Source organism: Ranitomeya imitator, chromosome 2 (assembly GCF_032444005.1).
Source record: "Ranitomeya imitator isolate aRanImi1 chromosome 2, aRanImi1.pri, whole genome shotgun sequence".
NCBI classification, from domain to species: domain Eukaryota; kingdom Metazoa; phylum Chordata; class Amphibia; order Anura; family Dendrobatidae; genus Ranitomeya; species Ranitomeya imitator.
This window is the reverse complement of record NC_091283.1, coordinates 197478537-197489150: the sequence shown is the minus strand read 5'-3', so window position 1 is coordinate 197489150 and position 10614 is coordinate 197478537. Positions and strand designations below refer to the sequence as shown.

General features: G+C 45.7%; 1 protein-coding gene across 3 annotated transcripts in view; it reads left to right on the top strand.

Moving 5' to 3' along the window:
- Window positions 1-3687: 3687 nt before the first annotated feature.
- The window catches only part of DENND1A (DENN domain containing 1A), a 1020433-nt gene continuing 1013506 nt past the window's right edge, over window positions 3688-10614 (top strand). For 2 of the 3 annotated variants that reach the window (XM_069748457.1, XM_069748455.1), the window contains exon 1: window positions 3693-3853. In XM_069748457.1, the coding sequence (XP_069604558.1) occupies window positions 3837-3853 (17 nt within the window). In that variant the 5' untranslated portion in view covers window positions 3693-3836. Of the gene's footprint in view, window positions 3854-10614 lie in introns of all 3 variants that reach the window. The other variant, XM_069748456.1, reaches the window with a different exon arrangement.

Sequence of the window (10614 nt, the reverse complement as noted above, 5' to 3'; positions counted from 1 at the left end):
TCACCGCTCTGCTTTCCGGCTCACAGCCAGTACAGGAGGAGAGCAGAGAAGCAGAGCGCAGCGCTGGAGGAAAGACAGCGGTAGGTAAGTATCTAGTGTTTGTTTTTTTTTACTTTTAGGATGGTAACCAGGGTAAACATCGGGTTACTAAGCGCGGCCCTGCGCTTAGTTACCTGATATTTACCCTGGTTACCGGCATAGTTGGTCGCTGGAGAGCTGTCTGTGTGACAGCTCTCCAGCGACCAAACAGCGACGCTGCAGCGATCCGGATCATTGTCGGTATCGCTGCAGCATCGCTTAATGTGAAGGGGCCTTTAAGGTACCGTCACACATAGCGACGCTGCAGCGATACCGACAACGATCCGGATCGCTGCAGCGTCGCTGTTTGGTCGCTGGAGAGCTGTCACACAGACAGCTCTCCAGCGACCAACGATCCCGAGGTCCCCGGTAACCAGGGTAAACATCGGGTAACTAAGCGCAGGGCCGCGCTTAGTAACCCGATGTTTACCCTGGTTACCATCCTAAAAAGTAAAAAAACAAACGCTACATACTTACCTTCCGCTGTCTGTCCTCGGCGCTCTGCTTCTCTGGTCTGGCTGTGAGCGCCGGGCAGCCAGAAAGCAGAGCGGTGACGTCAGCGCTCTGCTTTCCGGCTGACCGACGCTCACAGCCAGAGCAGGAGGAGAGCAGAGCACAGCGCTGGAGGACAGACGGCTGTAGGTAAGTATGTACTGTTTGTTTTTTTACTTTTAGGATGGTAACCAGGGTAAACATCGGGTTACTAAGCGCGGCCCTGCGCTTAGTTACCCGATGTTTACCCTGGTTACCAGCGAAGACATCGCTGAATCGGTGTCACACACGCCGATTCAGCGATGTCTACGGGGAGTCCAGCGACGAAATAAAGTTCTGGACTTTCTTCCCCGACCAGCGATCTCCCAGCAGGGGCCTGATCGCTGCTGCCTGTCACACTGGACGATATCGCTAGCGAGGACGCTGCAACGTCACGGATCGCTAGCGATATCGTCTAGTGTGACAGTACCTTTAGTCTATCTAGTATGTACATTTGACTAGCCACCTGCTGTGAGGAAGAATGGCTATTCTTCACTAGTGGTGTTGACAAAGCTTAATTACATTATAGCTTAGGGCTGCAAGTATTGGGGGAAGGAGACTAAAGGTACCGTCACACTAAGCGACGCTGCAGCGATACCGACAACGATGTCGATCGCTGCAGCGTCGCTGTTTGGTCGCTGGAGAGCTGTCACACAGGGCTGCGCTTAGTAACCCGATGTTTACCCTGGTTACCAGCGTAAAAGTAAAAAAAACCAAACACTACATACTTACCTTCCGCTGTCTGTTCCCGGCACTTTGCTTTCCTGCACTGACTTTGAGCGCAGCGGCCGGAAAGCACAGCGGTGACGTCACCGCTGTGCTTTCTGGCTGGCCGGCGCTCACAACCAGTACAGAGAAGCACAGCTCCGGGGACAGACAGCGGAAGGTAAGTATGTAGTGTTTTTTTTTTTTTACTTTTACGCTGGTAACCAGGGTAAACATCGGGTTACTAAGCGCGGCCCTGCGCTTAGTAACCCGATGTTTACCCTGGTTACCAGTGAAGACATCGCTGAATCGGCGTCACACACACCGATTCAGCGATGTCTGCAGGAAGTCCAGCGACGAAATAAAGTGCTGGACTTTCTGCAGCGACCAACGACATCACAGCAGGATCCTGATCGCTGCTGCCTGTCAAACTGAACGATATCGCTAGCCAGGACGCTGCAACGTCACGGTGAACTCCCAGCACAAGAAAATAAATAAATTACAGCTAATAGAAACCAGAGAACAGTTACATACATCAAATGGCATATTATTCAAATACAGGACAGGGCAAAAGTACATATCATGACACCATTAGGCCATGTTCACACAGTGCGTTTTTTACCGCGGAACCGCGGCGGTTTTGCCGCTGCGGTTCCGCAGCTGTTTTCCATGCAGGGTACAGTACACTGTACCCTATGGAAAACAGGACACACTGTGCACATGGTCCGGAAATTGTAAAAAAAAAGACGCGCTGAATAGCTCCCGGAAAAAAGAAGGAGCATGTCAATTCTTTTTCCGGAGCCGCAGCGGTTCTGCACCCATAGACCTCCATTGTGAGGTCCAAACCGCAGTAAAACCCGCAGATCAAAAATATATCTGCGGGTTTTACTGCGGTTTGATGTGCAGAACCGCTGCAGCAGGAAGTGCGGGGAGCGGGCGGAAGTGCGTGGGCGGAGTGTGGCTGCCCCCCCCGTGTTCCGATCCCGCCCCCCCGTGCTCCGATGCCCCCCCCCAGTGCTCCGATGCCCCCCCCCCAGTGCTCTGATGCCCCCCCCGTGCCCTAATCTCCCCCCCTTATACTCACCCGGCGTCCCGGTGTCCGTCCGGCCGTCTTCTCCCTGGGCGCCGCCATCTTGCAAAATGGCGGGCGCATGCGCAGTGCGCCCGCCGAATCTGCCGGCCGGCAGATTCGTTCCAAAGTGCATTTTGATCACTGAGATATAGCCTATCTCAGTGATCAAAATAAAAAAATAGTAAATGACACCCCCCCCCCTTTGTCACCCCCATAGGTAGGGACAATAAAAAAAATAAAGAATTTTTTTTTTTTTTTTTTTCACTAAGGTTAGAATAGGGGTAGGGGTAGGGTTAGGGGTAGGGTTAGGGGTAGGGTTAGGGTTAGGGGTAGGGTTAGGGTTAGGGTTAGGGGTAGGGTTAGGGGTAGGGTTAGGGGTAGGGTTAGGGGTAGGGTTAGGGGTAGGGTTAGGGTATTTTCAGCCATTTTAACCCTAAAAAAATTCCTAGAAAACACACAGACTCTGGCTAGAAAACTGCATCAAAAAAACGCATCAAAAAACGCATCAAAAACGGACCAAAAAAGGACCAAAAAAAGGACCTGCGTTTTCTGCCAAGAGCTGCAGTTTTTTAAAAAACAGTCAGGAAAAAAAAAGGATGGAAATCCTGAACGTGTGAACATACCCTTAAAAAAAACAATAAAAAAATACACAAATACGGTATAGCCGAGTTCAGAAACGCCCTGTCAATATATAAAAAAACATGTATTACTGTCTGTATACAGTGCAGAGCCGTGTATTACTGTCTGTATACGGTGCAGAGCCGTGTATTACTGTCTGTATACAGTGCAGAGCCCTGTATTACTGTCTGTATACAGTGAAGAGCCGTGTATTACTGTCTGTATACAGTGCAGAGCCGTGTATTACTGTCTGTATACAGTGCAGAGCCGTGTATTACTGTCTGTATACAGTGCAGAGCCATGTATTACTGTCTGTATACAGTGCAGAGCCGTGTATTACTGTCTGTATACAGTGCAGAGCCGTGTATTACTGTCTGTATACAGTGCAGAGCCCTGTATTACTGTCTGTATACAGTGCAGAGCCATGTATTACTGTCTGTATACAGTGCAGAGCCGTGTATTACTGTCTGTATACAGTGCAGAGCCATGTATTACTGTCTGTATACGGTATACAGAGCCGTGTATTGTGTGTGTCAGGCAGTCGCCCTTGGCTGAGGCTCATTCACACGCACAGCAGGTGCCGCACACTCACGCACTGACTCTTCTCTCTTTCTGCCTCCTGTACTTCTGGTGGTCACTGTAGTCAGCAGCACACTCCTGCGCCCGACTCCTCCCACACACGTGACTCGTCACATGGTCGTGACGTCACGCAGGTCCTGTAGCTGCTGGGATCTGGCATCTCCCATCATTGTCAGGTCCTTCAGTCCCCTGGATCCGGCATCTGCCATGTCCCTGTGTGTGTGAGAGGAGGCAGAGCCGGACAGCGGAGAGGATGGGCTCCAGGGTGAGGTGAGTGTGCGGGGCCGGGGTGCAGTGTGCTCTGTGCGGCGCCTCCTGGCCGCTGACATGTTTATTCCCACATGTGCCATGTTTCTGCTCTCCATGTAACACTGCCATGGTTTTGGGTCGGGGGTGCAGTATATATCATGAGCCTCGTCTGCTCTTCGCCATCATGCTCCGTATATCGCGATAAACGTAAGTTAACGACTTGTTGGGTCGTTTTGCGCCTTTTCTTATTCGCTGAGCATAAGACGTTGGCGTGTAAGTATCGCAAAGAATAACAAAATGGAGGTGTTGCCCTTGGCAACCAGTCAGGCCTTCGCTTTCACTTTACCTCAGAAAAAAAATGGAGCGCTGTCGTCAAGTTGCCATGGTAACTGCGGGCAGATTTATCAAACTGTCTAAAAGAAAAAAAAAAACCACGTCTTGTTTCCCGTAGCAACCGATCATAGAGCAGCTTCCATTTGTCAAGTGCTCTGGGGGAAATGAGAGCTGAGATGGGATTGGTTTCTATAGCAACAAGTTATCCCCCCTCCCAGAAAAGCAAAAAGAAACCAAGTTTTCCCCTACTCACAGGATGAAGTGCAGATCCCTGGATTTCCAATGTGTGGGGACACCCCGCGATCCCAAGATCGCATCCCCGTCCTGAGTGGTGCATGTGTGCGCTCTCCGCGCCATTCATGGTCTATGTAACTAGTCTGTAGCATCATGGCGACATGCACACGTCACTCCGGCTCATCTCTGTCACAATTGTATAAAATTGACATTTATGAATATCATTGCAAAGGTAAAATGGAACAATTAATCACTAGCAACCAATCAGGATGCTGCTTTCATTGCCCTTAAGACGTCTGGGTAATAAGAGCTGCAATCTGATTGGTTGCTCCAATTTTCACCCCTTGCGCTCTATGTGATAAATCGCCCCCAATAACTTACGTAGCAGCGGCTCCATCCATGTAGAGGAAAGAAAGCTGCATCAATCTTGAGGCTAGACATGGCCGTACAGGTTGTACAGCTGTGGCCTAAGGTTCTTGTCGGTGTCAGATTCCCTAACTTTGGAGGGAGGGGGCTCTGCTCTTGGTCTTACTGCTGTATACACCCATCAGCCATAACATTATTCCACCGACAGGTGACGTGAGCAAAACCAGGAAGAGAGAACTTAAAAAAAAAAAACCCCTAAGGTTAAAGGAGTTGTCCAGTTATAAAGCAGTGTGTGTGACTGGTGACTTGGGAATCCTCACATCGCACGCTGTCAGGATCCTCCGGTGTCGGCACTGGGAGCGGCGGTCATATGACATCAGGTGTGCGATATACTTACTCCCGGCCACATTCATACTAGACGTGTCTGACCTGGCTCTAGTAGAAATGTGGCCAGGAGGATAGGTATCACATACCTGCGGCCATATGACTGCTGGTCCCAGTGCCGACACTGGAGGATCCTGACAGCGCGCGATGTGAGGATTCACAAGTCTGCAGATAACATATAGAAAAAACACTCTAAAAGAGTAATTTTATTAGATATGCATTACAAATTGTACACTATTAACATGTACCCATTTTTATATGATTATCCCTGATTGTGAGGGTAACATAGGGCAATTTATAGGGACAGGGTTGCCATTATCAATAGGGTGCCAATCTCAGCGGAAAGGTTTAGGATTGTGTCTAGAGTAATTTAATGCCTTCCATTTGCCTGGCTGTTCTGGTATATTTTATACATTTTGTAAATATATTGCCAATTATTTATGTCTGCCGAGTCCTTAAATTTTAATGCATATCTAATAATATTATTTTATGATTTTCTTTCTGTATGTTGGCTACTAATTTTTCTCCTCTGCAGTCCTAAACTTTTTTTTTCTTGATTTACAAGTCTGCAGTTACATAGAGTGACTGCAGACTTGTAGTTTAACACCAGACAACCTCTTCCCATGGTGAGTTTTTGATCCTGTGTATTTTTTTCTATGCACAAAAAAGTCAGCATTTTAGATTTCCTGCAAAGTGATGGGATTTATAGAAATATCGTGCCCGTTGTGCTTTTTTTTTCTAAAGCACCGATACTGACTTGTGGTGCGTGATTGAAATCCATCACAAGTCAATTTCTCATGCGGGTACGTGGAGCTTGATGTGCAGATTTTCCCCATAGACTTGCATTAGATAATCGTGCATGTGCACTGTGAACGCACTAAGAACGCATAATCCATACTTGATTATCAATAAAGTTTTGTCAAAGGCAAATATCAGAAAGCATAAAACATAAAGCAAACACAAAATACCACTGCAGCATCAAAAACATGATAACAATGCATATAAAAAAAAACCAAGTAATCTAATATACCTAATGGGTGCAGAAGGTCATCAACCTCAAAAACTCACTAAATACTCATCATTGGAGTGTAGCCTAATAATTGACTGATGTCACTTGCATTTAATCCCTGCGTTATTGATTGAGACTTGGTCAGAGAACACAGTATGGCTCCTGCAAACTTTTTATATTAAATTAATGTGCAGGTACCCAAATACATAGGAAGATCTATCTTGTGGAATCCTAGAGACAGTCATGGCTGAAAGTGTTGGCACCCTTGAAATTGTTCCAGAAAATGAAGTATTTCTCCCAGACAATTATTGCAATTACACATGTTTTGTTATACACATTTTTATTACTTCTGTGTTTATTGGAACAACACAATAAAACAAGGCAAATTGGACATAATTTCACACAAACCGCCAAAAATGGGCTGGACAAAATTGTTGGCGCCCTCAACTTAATATTTGGTTGCACACCCTTTGGAATAAATAACTGCAATCAATTGCTTCCAATAACAAGCTCCTTACACCTCTCAACTGGAATTTTGTACCTCTCTTTTGCAAACTGCTCCAGGTCTCTCATATTTGAAGGCGCCTTCTCCCAACAGCAATTTTAAGTTCTCTCCGCAGGTGTTGAATGGGATTTAGATCCGGACTCATTGCTGGCCACTTCAGAACTCTCCAGGACTTTGTTTCTATCCATTTCTGGGTGCTTCTTGAAGTATGTTTGAGAACGTTGTCATGCTCGATGACCCATGATGCAACCCAGCTTTTTGACACTGGACACAGTCAAGGCACCCAATGCCAGAGGCGGCAAAGCGACCCCAAAACATCTTTGCACATCCACCATATTTGACTGTAGGTACTGTGTTTTCTTTGTATTCAATATCCATTTTCGGTAAATGGTAGAATGATGTGCTTTACCAAAAAACTCTATCTTGGTCCCATTTGTCCACAAGACACTTTCCCAGAAAGATTTTGGCTTACTTGCTTACATTTTTGGCAAACTGCAGTCTTAACTTTTTATGTCTGTGTCAGCAGTTGGGTCCTCCTGTGTCTTCTTCCATAGCGCTTCATTTCATTCAAATGTTGATGGATAGTTTGCGCTGACACTGATGTACCCTGAACCGGCAAGACAGCTTTCTTGGAACATGATTGGGGCTGGTTATACAACATCCAGATTATCATGTGTTGTAAACTTTCATCTTCATTTTTCTCTGCCATCCACATCCATGGAGATTAGCTACAGTGCCATGGGTTGTAAACTTCCTGATTATGTTGCAACCCATGGGGAACATTAAGATCTCTAGAGATGAATTTGTAACCTTGAGATTGTTGCTATTGTTCAACAATTTTGGTTCTCAGACAATTCTTTTCTCCTCTTTCTGTTCTCCATTCTTATGGTGACACACAATGTAAAGAGTGAGTCAACTTCTCCCCATTTTGTCTGATTTCAGGTGTACTTTTCATATTGCCCACACCTGTTGCTTGCCACAGGTGAGTTTGAATGATCATCACATGCTTGAAGCAAGGTTTTTTTTTTTTATATCAACATTTTTGGAAAGGTGCCAACAATTTTGTCCTGTCCATCTTGGCGTTTTTGTGTGAAATTTTGTCCAATTTGCCTTTTTTCCCTCTGTATTTTTGTGTTGTTCCAATACACAAAAAGGAAATAAACGTGCATAACAAAACGTGTAATTGCAATCATTTTCTGGGAGAAATAATTAATTTTATGAAACAATTTCAATGGTGCCAGCAATTTTAAGCAATGACTGTATCTCCACCAGTGTCTTATCTGATGTTATCTTCATTCTATCAAGCCACTGGGTTGCTGTCTTTATCGTCGCCTTCTTCCTTCTATTCTTCTGACCATGATGTCCTTCTCCAGGGATTGCTCTCATTGCTTGATGTGTCCAAAGTAGGCAAGTTGTTGCTTGGTGAACCTTACTTCGACTGACATGTCTGGCTTGATTTGTTCCAAAATTGATTTGTTGTTCTTCTTACCATCCATGGTATTGATATCATCCTTCTCCAGCATCACATTTCGAAGCTGTTGCTTCTTCTCCTGTCTTGTTCCTTTAATGTCCAGGTTTTGCATCCATATTTTACTCCAGAAAAGACCAGGCTTTGTACTAGTCATGTCTTCATCTCCAGTGAAATGTTCCTGAGACTTCATCCTTGATTTGGCCATAGCTATTTTCCTATTGACTTCCGATTTCGTCCCTGCATCTTGAGTGATCATTGAAGTCCATTACAACTTCCAATTCGTCGCCGTCCATCTCAAACGAGTCTTTGTATCTGACAGTAGTCAGTATTGTTGTCTTCTTTGTGTTGAGTAGCAGTCCCAAAAAACAAGATTTTCTTAATTAACATTTTTTTTTTTTAATCAAAAATCGTAAAAGCCATCCAGCCACAACAAGGTGACCTCATATGTCTGGTCTCTAACATATGTTCAGCTCTTGATGCTCCCAGACAAGTCTAAAGTTAAATGTGGAAGAGAGAGGTTTTCTCATGCGCTAAGCCTGGTTCCTTTCCTGGAAAGATGGGTGGATAATAGTGATGAGCGAGTATAGTCGTTGCTCGGGTTTTCCTGAGCACGCTCGGGTGGTCTCCAAGTATTTGTTAGTGTTCGGAGATTTAGTTTTCATAACGGCAGCTGAATGATTTACAGCTATTAGCCAGGCTGAGCACATGTGGGGGTTGCCTGGTTGCTAGGGAATCCCCACATGTAATCAAGCTGGCTAGTAGCTGTAAATCATGCTGCTGAGGTGTTGAAAACTTAATCTCCGAGCATTCATAAATACTCGGAGATCCCCCGAGCAACAAGTACTCTCGCTCATCACTAGTGGATAACCATGCCACAACCCCCCAATACAAACTGCAAAAGAAAGGTCCTGCACAACACACGTTCATCTGTCTTTAGCGCAGATCACTGCTAAATAACCACTTTTTTTAGCATTGTTCTCACAAAACAGAATATTAAAAAAATCAGCATATAGTTGTTTATATATGAATCCACAAGATTGCCTCTTGCTCAACTTGAGTTTCACCATTGCGGCTTCATCAGGGGCTTAACCAGCTGTTATTATATAACGAACGGGTGAACGCCTGTTGCTGCAACCTTTCTAATGGAGGTGCAGTGAGTAACACTGATTATCTTCTGAAAATGGCATCAATCAGAATGTGAGATATATTAAGGCAGCAAATAAGCAGTTCTTGAAGTTGATGTGTTGGAAGCAAAAAAATGACAAAGCCTTAGGACCTGTTTGACCTTGTCGACGGCCAAAATGTAATTGCTAGATGAGTCATAACATGGCCAAAATGCCAGATTTTGTAGGAAATGCAAAACAGGTCCAAAGAATGACAACTGAAGAACCAACAACAGAGTCATGAACATCTAAGGCTCATTGATTTTTTTTCTTTAAAGGTGTTGGAGGTAGGGCTGTGGAGTCGGTAAGCCAAACCTCCGACTCCCTCATACCAGGGCCGTGGAGTCGGTAAGTCAGACCTCCGACTCCCTCATACCAGGGCCGTGGAGTCGGTAAGTCAGACCTCCGACTCCCTCATACCAGGGCCGTGGAGTCGGTAAGTCAGACCTCCGACTCCCTCATACCAGGGCCGTGGAGTCGGTAAGCCAGACCTCCGACTCCCTTATACCAGGGCCGTGGAGTCAGTAAGTCAGACCTTCGACTCCCCCATACCAGGGTCGTGGAGTCGGTAAGCCAGACCTCCGACTCCCTCATACCAGGGCCGTGGAGTCGGTAAGCCAAACCTCCGACTCCAACTCCTCAATTTCCATAACACCGACTCCAACTCCGACTCCACCAAAGTGGACTCCTACTCCACGACTCCAACTCCACAGCCCTGGTTGGAGGGCATATTGAATTGGTTCCTGGTCGTTTAGCCAAAGACCTGTCAAACTGTTTACTGCAGAACATACCGGTGATGAACAACTAAACATGGAGCAATGGAAGAATTTGTCCTGGTCAGATGAGCGGTAGATGCTTGGGAGTCCTGTAACATGTAGAAGTGATGGCAGCGGAGTACACAATATGAAGAAGGAAAATCTATGATGCCCTATAGTCTGCTCCGAAACCTTGGGTCATGGTATTCATGTGGATATTACTTTTGTTGCAGGCTAAAACCATCTTTGTATCCCAACGGTATAAAGATTCGCACTATATGTTGTTCAGGAATGGTCTCGGGAATAGGCCCAAAAAGTTCAAGGCAACAATTTGTCTGCAAATTCCCAAGGTTTCGTTCCCATAAGGCGTCCTTGCGATATGACGGAAAATAGGACCTCCATAGATTGGCATTTATCTCACAACTTACCGGACTTTGAGCATCGGATGCGAACGGCATGTTGCCAGATACGGGAGAACATCTGATATAATATATATATAATATGATATATATACTGTAGCACTGATAAATAGGCTTCTAGTTGACCTCTCAGACTATGAAAC